This window comes from Hippocampus comes, unplaced genomic scaffold (assembly GCF_001891065.2).
Source record: "Hippocampus comes isolate QL1 unplaced genomic scaffold, H_comes_QL1_v1.1 scaffold62, whole genome shotgun sequence".
NCBI classification, from domain to species: domain Eukaryota; kingdom Metazoa; phylum Chordata; class Actinopteri; order Syngnathiformes; family Syngnathidae; genus Hippocampus; species Hippocampus comes.
The window spans coordinates 2,186,611-2,205,364 of NW_017806062.1; the positions used below are offsets into that span (position 1 = coordinate 2,186,611).

At 43.9% G+C, this 18,754-nt stretch overlaps 4 protein-coding genes and 1 non-coding gene across 8 annotated transcripts in view; all 5 read right to left on the reverse strand.

Moving 5' to 3' along the window:
• LOC109529847 (interferon-induced transmembrane protein 5-like) overlaps positions 1-5,027 on the reverse strand; it is a 6,441-nt gene extending 1,414 nt beyond the window's left edge. Inside the window, exons 1-3 of the mRNA XM_019893342.1 lie at positions 4,131-5,027; positions 1,694-2,120; positions 1-88 (exon numbers count right to left, since the gene is read on the reverse strand). The exon at positions 1-88 is cut by the window's left edge and continues 1,414 nt beyond it. Of these exons, the coding sequence (XP_019748901.1) occupies positions 1-88; positions 1,694-1,912 (307 nt within the window). The 5' untranslated portion in view covers positions 1,913-2,120; positions 4,131-5,027. The remainder of the gene's footprint in view (positions 89-1,693; positions 2,121-4,130) is intronic.
• Positions 5,028-5,310: 283 nt separating this feature from the next.
• On the reverse strand, positions 5,311-6,444 carry LOC109529848 (interferon-induced transmembrane protein 2-like). Its single transcript, XM_019893343.1, has 2 exons — positions 6,151-6,444; positions 5,311-5,536 (listed from the first exon to the last, which is right to left on the reverse strand). The coding sequence occupies exons 1-2, from the start codon at positions 6,367-6,369 to the stop codon at positions 5,372-5,374; spliced, it is 384 nt and encodes a 127-aa protein (XP_019748902.1). The 5' UTR covers positions 6,370-6,444; the 3' UTR covers positions 5,311-5,371.
• Positions 6,445-8,072: 1,628 nt separating this feature from the next.
• Positions 8,073-8,144, reverse strand: trnam-cau (transfer RNA methionine (anticodon CAU)). Its single transcript has one exon. It is a non-coding gene; the product is annotated as a tRNA-Met (tRNA).
• A 2,376-nt stretch (positions 8,145-10,520) lies between these two features.
• cat (catalase) lies at positions 10,521-16,908 on the reverse strand. The gene is made up of 13 exons (XM_019893313.1): positions 16,756-16,908; positions 15,358-15,529; positions 14,763-14,873; positions 14,049-14,179; positions 13,719-13,823; positions 12,778-12,903; positions 12,375-12,566; positions 12,048-12,200; positions 11,602-11,740; positions 11,387-11,517; positions 11,098-11,205; positions 10,778-10,861; positions 10,521-10,608 (listed from the first exon to the last, which is right to left on the reverse strand). Exons 1-13 carry the CDS (start codon positions 16,819-16,821, stop codon positions 10,546-10,548), a joined length of 1,581 nt encoding a protein of 526 aa, XP_019748872.1. The 5' UTR covers positions 16,822-16,908; the 3' UTR covers positions 10,521-10,545.
• Positions 16,909-18,476: 1,568 nt separating this feature from the next.
• syt12 (synaptotagmin XII) overlaps positions 18,477-18,754 on the reverse strand; it is a 17,097-nt gene continuing 16,819 nt past the window's right edge. For all 4 annotated transcript variants that reach the window (XM_019893306.1, XM_019893305.1, XM_019893308.1 and 1 more), the window contains one exon: positions 18,477-18,659. In XM_019893306.1, the coding sequence (XP_019748865.1) occupies positions 18,486-18,659 (174 nt within the window). In that variant the 3' untranslated portion in view covers positions 18,477-18,485. The remainder of the gene's footprint in view (positions 18,660-18,754) is intronic.

The window sequence follows — 18,754 nt, forward strand, 5'->3', positions numbered from 1 at the left end:
AGCCGGCGGCCAGGATGTTGTACCATTTGGCTTTATCGGAGCACTCCTGGGCCAGCTCCAAGTTACCCTGGGTCTTCTGGTCGCGGGCCTAGTTGGTTAGAACACGTACAGTAGGCATTAATTAGTCGTCTATCGCTTAGATTGATTTTAGGGCTCGCGACGTGCTTCGACGGATGAGGAGTCATGTCTGGGTTTAGGTTTACGGTCGGGGCTAGGGGAAAGGTCTGGGTTGAGGATGAGGGTTAGGCTAAAGGCTAACGACAAGTCTGGGTTTGGGTTGAGGGGTAGGGAAGGTTTTAGGGTTCTGGTTAGGATTCAGGTTTGTGTGAGGATGAGTGAAATGCTCCAATTGACAAGGTGGTAAGGTCTGGTTTTAGTGTTAAGGTCGGTTTCAGGACAAGAGTGAGGGTCTGGGCTGGTGGCATAATTCACCAGCCATGGGGTTAGCGCTAGGAAATCGACTGGGTCAAGGTCTACGTTCGTTTCGGCTTTGGGTTGGGGTTCGCCACAACGTTTCTGCAGACGTTTCACAACATTTGCTTTTTCAAAGCCAAATCGGCCCGGCCATTCGTGGACGAGATTTAGCAACTTTAAGGACCTGATGACTAACCACGAACCTGTCGATAATGCTCAGTGGGCCTGATTATAGAAGAGTGCGGCTTCGGGTTTTGACTTAGGTTGAGGTTAGAGCCCGCTGCCAGCAACACGGATTTAGGTTTTGGGTTAGGACGAGTGACATGCTTCTACAGACATGGGGTTAGTTCAGGGTTTAGGCTTTCGCCAACCAAATGTATGTATCCATTCCGATCATTTCACCGCTGTTCTTTCAAGACCTCTCAGATTCAAGGCTGTTACATTTTAGAGCAATCCAAGCTTCTTCTTCTTCCTCCCTCTCTAATTTCTCTTGAGCATTCGCCCACCAACAACATGGCAATTACGCCATTTTTAACCACCCGCAGGAAGCCACTCGCCGTCTTTAATTAGGGACTCCGGGCCAGTCCGCTGCTGGCGCACGAAAACTTTTGTACACTCTGTCGTTTCTTCTTACGTGGAAATGGATTTCTTGGCCCCATTTCTGGTATTTTTTCAAGGCTTCATTTCGAGGATGCAACTGCAATGCGCCATGATGGCGGTCATCTCACCACAACAAGCTTTCATGAGAGAATATTTTCTGCTCTGACAGAGTTGGAATTGCCTGACAACTGCCGATGCCGACGTTGAATCGCGTTAGCCTGGTAGCTTAGTTGCCCGTGAGATTTTTTTACCTCACGGTCACAATATCCTTTAAAAAAACAAAAATAAAATAATGTGCTAACGATCAAATTACATTTTCTTTATGTTCTGCGTAGATTCTCAGTCATCCAGGTCATGGGAACATTCGAAGCAACTGGATTCTTCTGGTTTGCGGGATTAAAAAAAAAAAAAAACGGAAGCAATTATGCTAGCAGGCTAGCGATAGAAATTAAATCCGAATGGCTGATGACCCTCGCAACGCAAATCAAACTGAACCCTTTCATGAACCCTGTAACCTGATAACATGATCATCTGTCCACGGTAGTAACCACTGTCCCTGAAAGGGTTAATGTCAATCAACGACAGGGAACGTTATCCACCAGTCCCTCAAGCATGCCAACCAGAATTCGTGTTCGTGCGCTAGTATAATGACAGAAGTGAACGTGTGGCGCAGCCTCACCTTGATGGAATACAGGAGAGCCATGAATCCCAAGCAGCAGAAGTTCACATACAAGGTGTTGCACAGAGACCAGAAGATGTAGTCCCGAGGTGGGTTCTGGCCCACGTTGCCCATGTTGACCGCGGTGGAGCCGGCTGGTTTGCGGGCAGACTTGCAGTTGGTGAGCGGGGTGCAGTCGGAGGGGTAGTTGTACGAATGATGGTACGAATGGTTGTCCATGGTTTGGTCCGGTCGACGCAACTCGGTCCTGGCTGATGTTTTCCTTTTGGAGGAAGCAAGCGAGGAGATTCGGTGGAGAGGAGCCCCCCCGCCCCCAAGTAGGAGGCTTATATGGGGCCAGTGAAAAGGGAGGTGACTGGCAGAGGGCGTATGGGCACGGTCATTTCATATGCGCCAGCTCTGTCATTACGCGGTCAGCCTGACAGGGCTGAAAATAAGCAGGACCAACAAACAGAAAACTTTGAGGGAGAAGACGGATTTTTTTTTCCCTTTTTGCAGTTTAAATGTGCAGGTGGAGGTCACAAAGGAGGACTGATTGAAAACACAATCAGAAAATGCCTTGACCCTCCCGTCAGTCAATAAAATACATCAAAAGAAGTCAATAATTCATCCAAATGTCTCATCTTTTGATTGTCCAAACTATTTCTGTGTACATGTATACATCCGTCTATCCAGCCTTCCACCTGTCCTTTAATCCATCCCATCCTTCTTTTTTCAGTACAAGGTGTCCCAAAAAGCGCCTGATCTTTTTTCTTATACTGCCCACTTCAGGCCTTCAGCATTTGTCAGCATAGGCTTTGCAGTTTTTGCAAACCTATCATTCCCTTGCCCACGGCTCACCGATTGACGCTTGGCATGAAATTTTTCCTGTCCCTGACTGCGGTTCAGAACCATGATCCTGCACTTGACATTTTTGAACAACCTGAAGTTGGCTCAGGTTGAGGCTTTTTCCCTATTGAAAGCATCTACCGATTTGACATTTTGTTGATTGGGACTCTACCTGGCTTTGTGCAAATGCCTGCTCTCCGGGTTTGGGTGTCTTCATCAGTAGGGGCGAGCGGAAATTGTAACCACGCATGGGAACAGTGTGACGGCCACAAAGCTTCGCAAACTGGGGCTGTATTGTGCAGTCGGCAACAGAAAAACAAATTGGCAAGCGGCAACTTTTGCAACGCTGTTCCAATGTCAAAGGGCAAGCCCCGGCCGACGGATGATGATTGTCACAAAAACTCTGAACCCTAAACTGTCAAATGCTGATGGCGTCAGGTCTGTCCAAATGATAAGGGAAACGAAAAACGCCGTCTATCGTTCAGTATGTCCTGCTAGCCGTTTAGCTGTCTCCCCAAATTCATCTTTCCATGTCTTTTAAAAATAAACAGCTTGTCCTTTTATCAATCCATCAATTCATTTAACTATCTGGGTTCAATTATGAATCACGACCCACTATCTCTGCAGCTAATATACAAATCAGAAATATCACACAGTAGATGTCAATTTTAAACGAAAGGAGAAAAAAACAAACAAACAAAAAAACCACGCACACAAAAAAAGTTGAAAGCAACATGCGGCAACACCACCACCTGGTGGCCCGTTACTGTCAATTTCATCAAACGCAGCAATCGGCACCCGGATGTAGTCACTTTTGTTGGTACAGTATTTTAAAAATAACAAGTAAATAAGGGAGAGCAACATGTGGCGACATTTTTACAATACGCCAGTCGTGGCGTTCTTTGATGACTGCTAGGTGGTGCATTCATTTCTTCGACTTACCGAAATTACTCTCAAGTGAACATAAAGACAAGAGGAAGAAATAGAATTGCGGTTGAGATTGAACATAATACAGCGGAACCTCGTTACAATCTACCTCGAGGGAAATATCGAATCTGAACGTTATAACGGTACATGTATTTTGTTGTAACCATTTCCAATAAAATGGCCGCCAACGATGATGTACAGTATCTTACAGTATGAACATTTATAGATGGGGTAGCTTAGGTTATTTTTTTAACTATTATCATTTTATATTTGAGCATCATACTATTTCACATTAAGAATACCTAAATTATATTCTGTTGTTGAATAATTGCTTAGACATGTTTTTTAATGCTGTTAGCTTCTGATTGGCTGAAAAAAAAGTCAAGCAGGAAGTGTTTTAGTTGCCGAGAGGGTTCTCCATCGTGCTGCGGTGCAGTCGTCCTTTCAATAAACCTGCGTTCAAACAGAATCCATCGCTCCTTTTGCCGTTTCGTAAAGTAGAACGATCCATTCATAAACAACGAAGCCCTCAACTTACAGATGAAAAAACATGAACATGCAATACATTATAACAATGATTTCATTAGACATGAAATGAACACGTGTAGCGTTCCTGCTTCATCTCTGAAAAAATTTCGTCAGCAAGTGAAAAGTGCCTTCTCCAATTCAGAACGTGCCTCACCCCGAAAGCATTTCCGATCATCTAGACTCAAACTCTGCCATGATTTTGTTGCCATTACAGATGGTTGTCAAAATCGTACTGTGCCAATTTGTAGTCTCGGCTGAGCTTCGTCTGGGAGACAATTTCAGCCTTCACCGACTGCAAGTTTAGCTTCCGTTTACCAGACACGTTTTCAGACCATGCGCACCCACCCCCGGAAGTACAACAATGTACACGATCAGCCGGGTTGCTAAGCAACAAAGGGGAATCCCGCGCTGTACATTTTGGTCATAAGCAAGGTCGCGGCGGTAGTCAGCTTCCCACGGTTCGCTGAAACAAAGGCCTTTTCACTATTTTGTGGGAAAAACCTGGTCGTTATAATGACGTTTACGTGATAACGGTGTTCGTTGTAAGCAACATAGGCAAAATCTAAAATTAATGACGTTATTGCAGTGGAAACATGAACGGCGTACGTCGAAAACAAGGTTTGACTGTATTTTACATTTACGGAACACATTCAACAAAGGGGTGCTTAAAAACATTAGCAGCCATTTTTTCCCCCAAATATGTGTGTGTGGGGGAAGAGTAAAACAACATTTATAAATCTGAAATATTTACTGCAGTTATGACTGACATTTTGTTGTTGTTGTCGGTTCTGACTTACCGGTACATACATACACATTCCAGTTATGTTGCCCCTCTCCAGGGCTGGAGCTCCGTGGTGGCTATTGGGGGCATTTCCTACCACCCTACTGATGTCACCTTGTGACCACCGCTTTGTCAGTTGTCGCGTCACCGTGGCCACTCCACAGAAATAGATCTGGCTATGTCCAGACTGTGTGGTAAACCGAGGACCACCTCTACTGTATGGCAGTGGGGGCTAATCCATCAGCCTTGGTCCAAGTGATTTTAGCTCGAGGTTGATGAACAAAATAAAAATATGTACAAATACAAAGTCAAATGGATAAATGGGCAAGTCTGTGTTCATTTATGCACGCTGGAAACAAACTTTTTTTTTTTTTTTTATTGGATTGATGTGATGTGAGACTGCAACAACAAAGCAAAAAAAAAAAAACAAAAAAAAACCTGAACGTGCAAATCCAAAAGATGCCGGGCGGGAAACGTCATGGTCATATATTTTTGTACAGTTCTTGTATTGGATCTCAGAATTTGACTGACGCTTATAAATAAAGATGTATTGTGTGTGTAGATTTCTTTTTTTTTTATGTAATTCCCATCAAAGCACATGACCACCTTGAAATTTAGACGTGGCGGCGTTTCGCACTTGCAACCAAGAATGCATACACGACCACCAAAAGGAAGACAAAAAGGCCAAAAAAAGAGAGGGCTAAGAAATTTAGTCTTTTGGCCATGTAGGCGTGCTTTTGGGCTGCCTCCAGGTCTCCCACCACCTTCCGGTCTCTGGCCTGAAATCACACACACACACACACACGCACACAAAAAGAGAGAACTGCATTAAATAAGGGGTAAGGCATTCATAGTTTTTTTTTGTACAAGTGCATTTTTGTCATTATTTTGAATTCATTAAAAATTAGATCCTACTAAAAAACATTTAATACATCTTGTAATACTTGACTATGCAGAGCACATTACGGTTTGTACTGCACGTTACAGTGGCTGACAATAATATCAAAAATGACTTAGATACGAATAAAACCAACTGCTTCAAGTACTTATGCTACAATATTTATGGCAGTACTTGGCAAGTGAAATATTTTTTGGAGATGGTATTTTGGTGTAAAATACTTGCCAACCATTGTCCTGGATTACAATTATTACAACAAGTAGGAATGCATTTAACATTTTGCCAGTGGTTAAAACACATCTACAGTAAAAAAAAACACACACACACAAAAAACTCTAGTACTCATTCAATCCCAAGTCCACATTCACATTAAAAAAAAAGTGATATTGCACATTTGTGCTTTACACACCAACGGAGCAAAAGTCTCTCAACGCAAATATTCCATCGGACTCCAGCAAGAAAAACAAAATCAAATAAAACAAACAATGACCTCACCTTGATAGAGCAGATGAGCGCTGCCAGTCCCAAGCAGAAAGGATTCCCGAAGTAGACAAACGAGAAGAGGGAGAGGATGATGTAGTCGGGTGGCCGCGGAGTGTTCTCGTCCACGGTATTCACCTCGACCACGGTGGGCCCGCTGGCCTGGCCGGCGTCCTCGTCGGAGGTCGTGGCCTTCATGGGGACCGCATCGTTTGGGCTGGCAGCTGGGTTCATGGTGCGTGCGTGTCAAACGTCAAAGTCAAAAGCACATATCCTTGATTTCCTTTTTGTGCTGGCGTTTTCGGAGGTCGACGGGAAAGTCAAGATGAGGGGAAGGAACACGGTGGACACATGCATTGTGACACTGGTTCTCTTTTTGAAACAAATTTCCCAAGAGGAAATATTGTGAATGAACTGTCAAGGATATGTTTGAAGTAACAATTTTGCGTAAAACGCACACACACACACACACACACACACACAAACATCACACACACACACACACACACACACACACACACACACACGCACACAAACAGGGGGATCGCCTGAAATTTTTCAGTGGAGTAGCCAGGATGACACAACACCTCAGTGATTACGTTGACATGCAATCGCAGCTTTCAAAACGCAAATTTTTGGCAGTGGAGGTATTAAAGCTTTGAAAAGTTTTTAAAAACCCAAATAAGACCCCTGGCTTACTCCTTTTCTAACCCAAATATATGGTCGGTTAGCATTCTGGAGATGGAGCTTCTAATTTAAATGCAGATGCGCTGTTGTTACCCGTGTCCTCATGAATATTTTTATCATCCAAGAAGATAAGGATACAACACCTTGGACTGCTCCTTGTGTGATGGTTGAAGGTTTACAATTTACTGTAACCTCACATCAATGCTAATTTTGATTAGCATGTGACTGTACGGTATCAATTAGTGTTAATCAATTGTTTTTACACGTCACTTTTCAATGGAACAACAGCTTGGAGTGGCCCATAAACAATGTTTTACAAACATCGCCGTTTTACTCATAACCACTGTGATTTGTGATAGATAAGAGTTTATGTCATATTTTAACATTAAATATTGTCTACGTCTAAAATACAAGTTTTAATGACACGTGGGCTGAATTCATGAAAGATCACTACAGTTTGATTTTTCTTCTGCTACTGAGGCTTCTCATCGGGCAACTGAGCATCGGCAAAGACAAGTACTGTACTCTCACTTTTTCAGGCTTGTTTCTCATTTCAGAGAAGATTTGTCCCGTTGTACAGAAAAATCTCTTTGAAGGCACTGAAGTTGTAACAATGCACAGCTTCTTCACCGTGAGCTTGCTAAGCCTCGGATGTTCCACTCAATTCTACTACTCGGGCAGCTCCTCTGGTACGTTTTCATCCAACACTGCGGTTGACTTCTCTACGTCCCTCTTCCCTCCGTGACTTGCTACGTTGCACACAAGCAGGGCAAGCTAACATGCTAAACGGACACTCTTTCCAGAAGCGAAGCGAGGGGCGCGGGCGATTGATAAATGAACGGCTCGCTACAAAGACTAGTTGGCCATCGATCACTTTAAAGAGTCGCTCTCGAGACTTGAATCGTTTGTGAACGTCACATCAGTTGTGTTCTTTTTGCGGCGGTGTTTTTATTTACTGTTACTGAAGTGTATATTCGACAGGGAATACAAAATAGTCTAATTGAATCGTGTTTTGATATTGAACGCAATAGTTTTTCAGCTCCGGAACATATCCGACAAAGGAGTGATTTAAAAAAAAAAAAGCAAGGAGGTGTTTTTATTGACTGTGATATGTTGAACTGCACATTCGACAACAGCGAACACAAAATAGTCGAATCGAATTGTGTTTTAATATGGAACTCAAGAGTGGCCGTTTGCGGAACATAACCAAAAACATGATTTTTTTTTTAAAGACAGAAATGAAGAAAAGATAGCAGAGGATGGTTTCGATCCATCGACCTCTGGGTTATGGGCCCAGCACGCTTCCGCTGCGCCACTCTGCTGTATACCTGATTTAGCGATTATAACCGTTATATCGTATAAACATTGTTTCTGCGTGTACGCTTAAAGTGCGCATGGGGAGAGCAAACCGACATTTAAAACAATTGTTACTTATTTGCATAGTCTATTGCGAGTGGCTCTGTAATCTGTATAAATAGGTACCTCCTGCAATAAACGAGGAATTCACTCGAAGCGGTCCTTCCTCTTTTCCATTTTAACCGCTCTACATTCATGATCTGAACGATACAGAATCGCTCGCCTTGCCAGTGTTATTTTAAGTCTTTTTTAACAAATCTTAACCAGGGGTGCCGATGATTAGAGGACACGGAATGTTCTTCATCTTCTGTAAAAAAGACAATAATACAGGACTGTATTACTGATTCGTCACAGTAGTTCTTCATTTTTGTCTGCGTGAATGCACTGCCGCCCGGTGGCCGAGCTGTACACACCAACTCGAATAAATCCCAACGAATTAATCATGACGCAAACGTTTTCATGATTTACATTCCAATTATGTGATTACAATGTTTTCTTGAATGTAGAATATGATAGAGGGCAAGTTTTTGGGGGGGACAGGGGAGGCTGAAATAGATTCACGGCATTACCCTTAATTTTAATGAGGCAAGAGGATTTGACTTTGATTTGTCTTTTGAGTTACAAGCGTGGTGATGAAATGATTGTAGCTCAGGGCACCACCGTGTAGGTCATTTTAGTGGACTTTCGTGTGAACGCAGGATAGTCCACCAGAAAAAAAATCCAAGCCTCAAGATTACGGAGTAGGGAAGGAGTGAATGATTCCGAACACATCTCAAAAAAAGGCAACACGAGTTGAGCTGAGGCCTCATGACCTTTGAAATTTCGCGTAAGAACTGGAATTACAAATTGTACTTCTTTTGCAGCCTTTGTGTTCGTGTTTTTTAAAAAAAAAAAATTAAAACATTTTTTCAAAATCCAGCAAAATGACATTAAAAAAAAAAGTGACCGACAAATAAGATGCTGCTGATATGCATTTTATTAGTCAAAGGACTGTTACATCCCAATCAAGGACTTTTAATTAGGCGACTTTGCAAATATACATAAAATGACAAAAAAATTTAACCGGTGTAATGCTTGAAGATGTGATTGCGAGTTATAAAAATGGACGGATGGATGGGGGGGCGCACGCGCACACACACACACACACACACGCGCACACACGCGCACACACGCGCACACACAAATTGCCTCTTCTGTGCTGTACTTCTGAACAGATTCCCACATTAAATGTTTTCCAGCACCAGAAAGCGAGCAGAAAGATGAATACAGTGGAACCTCTCCTTACGAACATCTCTTCATACGTAATTTTCAAGTGACGAAACGCCTCAACAGGAAAATATTGCCTCTTGTTCTTAAAGAAATTTCAAGATGCGAAAGGTAACAATACAGTATGGGCTGCTCCTCGCAGCTCCACGTTTCCTGAAGGCAACATACTTATAGCTGCTCTGCTATTGGCTATTACCTGGCATCTTCCTGGCATCCCATTGGTTAAGAGGGACCTGTGTGTAGCTAGATAAATAGCTAGATAGGTGTCTATCTAGCTCTATTGAAGGATTGTTAAAAACCGACAAAGCAAACGTCCTTGGATCAGTTCTTGACAAAGCGCCAGTCAAAAACCACTTCTGAGAGTGAACGTGAACTAAAGAGGGCAAAAACCAATGATGACGTAGTTAAAAGTTAAATGACCATCATTTTTATTCTTTATTCTTTGTTTTTTACACTATGCACAACTTTCATTTACTGTGCAATACTCTAATTGTAACACGTCTTTGTTAAACATGTGGATCCATTTTTATGCTTTAGAAAACATCTATGTCTATGTTTGGGGTGGCTTGGAACGGAATAGGACATTTACATGGAAAACACTCTATTTACAAAATTTTTTACAAAATTTTCTAGTTGAGACACTTCTTCCAGAACATATTAATTTCGTAAGTAGCGGTACCACTGTAGATGCATTTGTATTCTAGCCAGCAGTTCAGTCAGTTATGGGGGGTACTACTTTTACTATAAGAATGATTTCTTGATAGCATTTTATAGATCAGGGATAGGGTTGCTTCTTGTATAATGGATTAGCTACTTATGGCAGGTATGGATGACATTATGGGTTCACTAACATTAGCACTGCCCACACACATAACAATCAGCAACGGTCATTCTTGTTCCTTGAGGCCGACGGAGGCACAAAATGGAAGGATTTTCTCAGAAAGACAAAAAAGAAAACACGGCAGATCACATTCATTGTTTTGAGTTTTCATCGTTGAAGCCTTGTTACCATATTCTTTGTTTGCGTTTTATCTCTGTTTGTTCCAGGTACTACTGTGACCACTGGATGGGAATGAGCTTCCCCGTGGACATTTTTTCTTTTCACATCTTGGACGAAGCGGCGACGGCTGACGCTCCGGGACGGCTGTACACATGAATGGCGTTCTGACAGACACAGAGCGAGAAAAGTGATGTCAAGTCATAGATCATGTAATATCAGATCAGAGGCTGTTTACCATTGTTATTTACCAATAAACAAAGAGCATTTTAAGATGTTGGTGGGATCAAATGAAATGCTGGAGCGTTGTTGTTTGTTTGTTTTTTTTTTTTTTACCTTTTGGGCTTCCGCATTGTACTTGTTGAGATGGCTCTGAACATTGTCTGCATAGTTTGGATGGACGGCTCTCAGGACCTCCACCTAACCAGCAGCGCACACAATTTTAGAGGGGGGCCACAAAGTTTACCCCCCCCCCAAAAAAAAAAACACTTTTTTTTTTTAAATCACAAAAACCTGGCATTTGAACAGTGCAGAGTTTTCAGACGCACAAACATAGAGTTATAACATTTAAAAAGCAACCAATTTTACATGTACAATTTGTCCAATTCAAATCTAATGTGTGGCCCTTCAGCAAAACAATTTGTCAATGTCCTTACCATGCGCTTCTGGATGAAGAGCTGTGCCCCCTTCAGGGAGCTCGCCAAATTCTGACAAAGCCTCTGTCGCTGCTCTTCGTTCAGCACCTGTGTGTAGAAGGCGCGAACCTGCAACAGGGCACCCCCTAGTTGGATGCAGCTCAACTGTGACCCCCCCCCGTTAGTCGGATGCAGCTCAACTGTGAATGGAGTCTCTTTTGCGGGTGGAGCAATTCCACGCAACTTTCGACCAAAGTACTTTTTTTTTCCCCCGCGGGGGTACTTTCGCTGGCTCTGACACAACGCTTACCTGGGTGACGTTATCGTCGTCGTCGCTGTTGTAACGCGCCACATCGGTGGACACCTTGAACGATGACTCCACAAATTGAGGTTGAGTATCTGGTGCGCTGAAGCTGTTGGGATAGTAGTTTGGAGCGCCACCTGGAGGACAGAAAGAATATGTGTAACGAGAGATAACCCGCAATGATTTCATAAAAGATATCTCTGCTGATCCATCAGCCTGACCTTGGTTGTCGTTCATGCACATTGGGCCGTCACGCTGGTAGTTGGCCACGCGGGCCCTGTAGGGGCAGTTGACGGGGATGTGCAGGTAGTTGGCGCCCAGTCGGTGCCGATGAGTGTCCGGGTAGGAGAAGAGGCGACCCTGAGGGCGGACAGAGGCCGCCGTGACACCCGGAGACGTTCGACACACATGATATACTCACGGGTGGCGCTTTTGAGGGCTGAATCGTATGTCCGCTTTGCCGCCATATTGGATGTGGCAAAATGATATCAAAACAACACCTTGTTCATGTAAGGCTTGAAGATGTGCTCATCGTTTTAAAATTTTAATTCCACGGGGTCAGACTCAACGCATGTTTGATCACAATTGGCCATTGTGACATTTTGGAGACAGATTTTGCTACCATGGGGTCACAAATAGCACTTGTGTGTGTGTGTGTTGCTCGTACCTGCAGCATCTTGTCAGGACTGGGCTCGATGCCCGGCGGCATGTTGCTGGGGTCGAATGCCAGCTGCTCCACCTCGGTGAAGTAGTTGACGGGGTTTCTGTTCAGGACCATTTTGCCCACAGGGATCAGCGGGTATTCTTTATGCGGCCAAACCTGCAGGTCAGACGGAGTCATTTGAAATTGGGAGTTTTGAAAGGTGACACTTTGGTTAGGTCAGTGACCTGCGGCCCATTATTTCAGCTTTAATGGGGGCATGTGCTCTACTTTTATCCAAACATGAGGCTCATGGTTAAACTAAAATGCGCCACATTTTAAGCACTTTGGTACCTTGGTGAGGTCGAAGGGGTTGAACCGGAACTTCTCGGCCTGCTCAAAGGTCATGACCTGAATGTAAAAAGTCCACGATGGGAAGTTGCCGTTGGCGATGGCGTTGAACAGGTCTCCGATGGCGTAGTCCGGGTTGGAGGCGGCCAGGCACTCGGCCTCCCCCACGGGCATGTTTTTGATCCCCTGGTCCGTCTAAAATACATCACATGACCGTTGCCGTCGCGGTGCTTGATGAGGTTGATGCTTCAAGGGGACATATGAATGGGAAATTGACTTTTCAATAGCTTGTACACAAAAATTTAGGTAGGCCCAGCCGCCAGAGGAACGAAGCGCAGTTTTAAACCGTGAAATCCAAAATGCACAACATCTCTGCTTTGAGGCTGACATGAAGGCTTCAAGTGACCTTGTAGTGGAACTTGCAGTACACAGGCTCCCCGTCGCCATTGATCAGCTTGAAGGTGTGCGAGCCGTAGCCGTTCATGTGGCGGAAGCCATCCGGCAGACCTCGATCACTAAACAGGAAGGACACCTGCGCATTTTAAAAACAAAAACATATATATTTTTATTCCAATTATGAATTAAAGCAACATCCAAACATGCAACAGATTCAAAGATGTTGCCAATAGGGTATGGGCTAGTACACCATGTTTCATCCAACCACTTTCTAACCCGCATAACCTCACAAGGGTCGCGCAGGTGTCCCAAAGCCTATCCCAGCTGTCTTCGGGCAGTAGGCGGGAACAGGAAGGACACCTGCGCATTTTATAAAAACAACAACATATATATTTTTGTTCCAATTATGAATTAAAGCAACATCCAAACATGCAACAGATTCAAAGATGTTGCCAATAGGGTATGGGGTAGTACACCATGTTTCATCCAACCACTTTCTAACCCGCATAACCTCACAAGGGTCGCGCAGGTGTCCCAAAGCCTATCCCAGCTGTCTTCGGGCAGTAGGCGGGGGACACCCTGAACCGGTTGCAGCCAATCTTATGGCACAAATAGACAAGCAACCATCCGTGCTCACAGTCACACTCAGATTTAGACTCTAAATGTTTTTGGAAGGTGGGAGGAAATCGGAGTACCCGCGGAAAATCCACGCAGGCACGAGGAGAACAGGCAAACTTCGCACAGGAAGGCCGGAGCCGGAATCGAACCCTCGACCTCTGCGCAGTGAGGCCGGCGTGCTAACCAGTCGAGCACCGTGCCGCCCACAATGTTTCAGTCTAAGATAATATTTTCTTTGCTTTATTATTATTATTATTTAATTTCTTTGCATTTTCATAAATAGACGTTGGCTCAATCAAACCATTTTTGCAACTCACGCTGCACATGGCTGACCTGGTGCAGAGTCTCGGGCCTCAGGCTAAAGAAGTCCCACAGCATGTCTGGGTCCTTCATGTGCGTCTGAGGATTGCGCTTCTGCGTGTGGACGAAGGACGGGAACTGCAGGAGGGAGGGGGAAAAAAAACTGCAGCAGTCAAGACCCGTAACTGAAGAAAAAAAAAACGGTTATCCCTGCTTTTATCTTACTAATGTGTGGGGACATAGAATATATTTCTAAGTGTCCAAAATGCTTCCGCGGCACACTCCTAAACCTTAGTATGAACAAGAATTCCACAAAGGCATTGTTTTGTTAGCGTGGGAGACGGCTGCTCTTGCTCGACTCACCAGCAGGGCGTCCTTGATGAAAAAAATGGGGGTGTTGTTGCCCGTCAGGTCCCAGTTGCCCTCATCTGTGTAAAACTTGACAGCAAAGCCTCGAGGGTCGCGCACAGTGTCCGCTGATCCCGATTCTCCCGCTGGGAAACAACAGAATTTAACATTTAGTAAAACATCACAAGAGCGAGCAGACCTGCGCCGAGGCCAAACCGTCAGAAAACCTCTCAGCGGAAAAAGAATGACTGTTCAACTCCAATCCTGTTGGTGGCAGTAATGCACTTCACAAAGCAAGTATTTTACTTTATGCCACAGCTCTGCTTCCTGCTACTGGGACGTGGAGGATCACTGTCCCACTTGGCCCTAATGCAAGCAGAGAGTAACAGCTGAAGCACGATCACAGCAAAGCTAAGAGGTAAGCAGAGCTGCAGTTTAAGCACATATTGTACATTGTTGGCATCTAAGAGTTGACCAGTCTCAGAACTGTGAGGCAGACAATAATTAAATGATGTCAGGGACCTTGATTTAGACACGTGAACTTAGAAAAAAATTAGACAATATTAAAAAGGTCCTTACTTGTCCAGAGTTGTTTACCCCATGACCAAGTTTCTCAAAATTAAATGGTTTTTTTTGCCGTCTTATTTCAGACCAGATACAAGCAAAATATGAGCGCTTGCCGAACGTCGAGGAGTCAACAAAGGTTCTCAACGACGCACGGACACTTACCCACAGTGGAGAAGCGTACAGCGATGGGCGTCACTTTGCCGACATGCTCAAACACCTTGGCCTTGCAGTAGCGGCGGATGTCGTGCGTCACCTCAAAGTAGCCAAACGCTCCTGTGAGCAGAGAAAGCCTCCTTTTATTCACGCTCAAATAGTTAACATCAAAAGTGAAATTGATAATCAGCACACTTCTACGGTTTAATCCACACATCCAGAGGAGCGACATTTGCTTTCAGTCAAAGTGGAGTAACTTACTTTACTGTTTCATCGTCACGCAAGTAAAAAGAGAAGATGGCAGAAAGACATCAAAACTAGTAGAGGTTAAAAAAAACCCAAAACAAAACAAAACAAAAAAAACCTCATTGTCTGAATAAGAGAAAAAAAAATCAACTATTGAAGAGAAGACACGATCCACGATGTTAATGGAAGATGTGCAGGAAAGTTAGGATGTACTTTGAACTACGGAATGCAAAAAAACAAAACAAAAATCATCCTAAACTCGAATTAAATTGCTAAAATGAATTACTTGCAGCACTAGGTTGCACTGTGTGGGGAAAAAAAAAAAAGACAAAAAAAAATAATAATAATAAACCCTCACCTGCCCCTTTGGCGTGCACCACCCGCTCAGGGATGCGTTCCCGGTCAAAGTGGGCCAACTCGTCGGTGAGGACGACATCCTGGACCAGGAGGGGGCCCCTCGGTCCGGCCGTCAGCAGGTTCAGCTTGTCTCCGATGGGATGGCCGCCGCTGGTGGTGAGCTGATCTGGCCTCTGATGCAACGGCATTGATACGAAGAGTCGGTTTTATGCTGATGTTTGCCGAAATGAACTAAATCATGTGAAGTTCATTTGGATTCGTTTTTAGAGCTAAATTGTTAGTTTTTATTTTTTCATAAATGCTTTACTCTAGATTAAATTTTCATCTGTTTTAGTTTTAGCTTTTTTTTTTAATATGGAGTATATGATAAAAAAAGCTCGGTAATATTGTGCAATAAAGTTAACTATAATTTTCAAAACAATTGCCCTTTCTTCTGTAGCTTCAGATGTACAGTGATACCAAAATAAATCAGTTTAAAATGAACCACGACAGCGCATGCATGACATTAACTGACAAAGATGACAACGAAGTACAGTTTCGCTAGACAGTAATTGTAGTTTTATAAACGTGAGATGTAGGTTAACTTGTTCTCATTTAAGCATTTTCGATTTTATTTTGTAAACAAAAATGTCTAAAATTTCAGTTGTTTCATTGGTTTTTGGTCACTATAGTAACCTCGACTAAAAACCGAACCAGCGATAGCTCGCTCTCCACCATAACAATATTTCTTCTTCTGAACATGAACAATTTTGCAATTTTCTAAAATAAGAACACATTTTTGTGGGCTGGTATTTTTTTCCCCACGGTGCTAAATTATAAAAACGAGTATTTGACAGTGATAGGTTAAGAATAAAAAAAAAATAGCAATAGTTTGTAATTACTAATCTGTACTTTTTAAAATTTACTCAGGTTCAGGATTTGAATGTGTACCCAACATTTTGATGCTATTGTTGTTTTAAAATAAACACAAGTCATGAACTTCCACTTCAGATTAGAAGTACTTTTGTCACCTCGGGTGAGTGGACGTGCTCAAATAACAATAAACGTTCGCTCTGTTTATATAACGGTCAAGGTTGAAGTCCGGTCATAATGAATTCCGATGGTCAGCACGATGGCCTACTCAGAATTCGACTTCGTTACTTTTCTCCCGTTAGCATGCTAGCAATTGTTGTTTTTGCAGCCCCGAATAACAGCAAACGACTAGCTCAGATACATGCAAATTAAGATTGGACGCAAAACAACACTGAGTGCAATGACAGAACAGTCAACACGTCAATAGTGGATTGTCGTTGACGTGCAATTACGACGCGGGAGAACGTCTGCGAACCAGCGACGACCTAAACAACGTTGAGCTCGTCTGCACCAAACGACCTCTCACCCACCCGACCCCCGTCCGAACCTGAGAGCTTCTATTTTGCTTCCATGTCTTCATTTGATCCGTTGCTTTGTCTCTGCTGTCAGCCATGTCGACAGATGATCGCTGAGCTTTTTCAACCACTGAAACGGTGTGTCACTTGAAAGTCTCCTCGTAGGCTGGCAACACTATATATTTCTATTTTGTTTCCGGACTTTGTTCGATCTGGCCCCGCCCCCGCTGGCTTCCTCTCTTCTGATTGGCCGCTGTGCAAGATTGACCTACTTTTTGGGGACCCGAGGAACAAAACAGCTCTCCTTATTTGGCTTATGGACGTTACGCAACATCAACTTTTGTGACTTTAATGATTGGCCTCGGTTGAACTGTGGTCCCGGGCTGAAAATGAATAAACTTAGCCAGTTAAATACTTAACCTATCTATTATGCAAGGGTATCTTTTGATACCATCTTATTATTAATGTTATCAAAAAAAAAAAAATATATATATATATATATATATATATATAAACTAAAGCAATTTAAAAAAAAAACAACAACAAAAAAAACAGTAAAGTAGCTTGCGAGTGTCCAGCGAACCAGCTAAGCTAGTGAGACCTTTGGGTATGCATTAATCATTGTATTTATTTTTACACATTTTCAAAAAGCAAAACACAGGCCGGGGCCCTGACTCTCATACATTTATTTAAACTTTTGAGGCATTTTTCTTCCAGAAATTTCGGCTTGAAGTGTAAATTGTGGAAACCACAGTTGACAGGGACTAAGTCGAAAGCCAAACATTCGCAAGACACAATATTTACACTCTAATGTCAACGTGACTACTATTGCAAGAATGACTGTTAAGAAAAACAAATGAACAAAACTGCGACATGACTTTAATACACCGATTATACTGTCCTGCTCATTCGGATTTTGCCACCCTGCAACATCTGCTGCAAATTACAATTACGGTAGATGACCTGGAGAGATAAAAAGAGTACCTGGATTGTGTTTCTTCAAAAGCACACCAAACACTGCACCAATCCGTCAAGTCAGGTAGACTCCAAGAGTCATTTCCTTGCAATCCGAAGCCACCGCCAGAGGAGGAACAATGCAATTGGGGTGGCGTGGGGGCAAGGTATTAGGGTATACAAATGAAACCACTCATGTCAGCATCCAAGAATGAAATAGGTGGTGAGAAGCAGTCATCTGTTCGGTACTTATAATTGAACGACTGACTGCAAGCCTTTTATGGAACATGGTTTCATAACTTGTGTATATGCTAGAGGCATGGCAGATTTTTTGCGGGTGTTCACCGTACGTGAAAATCAGTTTTCAAGGCAGACTTTTGCAGAAAAGCGAAATGTCGTGAGGTATGATTTTTGCTAAGTGCGGTTGACATGATAGTGGTGGTATTTAGAGGTGGATGAAGTCTGACAAGGCCCCCATGCTGAAGGCTCGGGTCCCAATCGCATGGCCCGCCACTGGCATACTTCGGTCTCCGAAAGGCGGTATTCTTGAGTTAGCTCTTGCGTTGGGAAGTCAGCGTTTCCCCTTCAAGTCAGATCCTGCGCAGCGGGTGCCACATGGACACGGGCTTCCTCAGCGTGGCCAGCATCTGGTTCCAGTGGGTGATCCCCATGCCCCCCGTCTCGGGGCCGATGATCACGTGGCCCAGGTTCTCGCCCCGCCCGTCGTCGGACGACTCGGCCACAGTGACTCGCAAAGAGAGCTCCTGGATGGAGGGGAAGGGAGGGGGGGGGCCGTTTCCCCTTCAAGTCAGATCCTGCGCAGCGGGTGCCACATGGACACGGGCTTCCTCAGCGTGGCCAGCATCTGGTTCCAGTGGGTGATCCCCATGCCCCCCGTCTCGGGGCCGATGATCACGTGGCCCAGGTTCTCGCCCCGCCCGTCGTCGGACGACTCGGCCACAGTGACTCGCAAAGAGAGCTCCTGGATGGAGGGGAAGGGAGGGGGGGGGCAGAGAGGCTTACAAATCAGCGTTACATAAGCATGACTCGGCAATTGATATCAATAAACAAACGTCC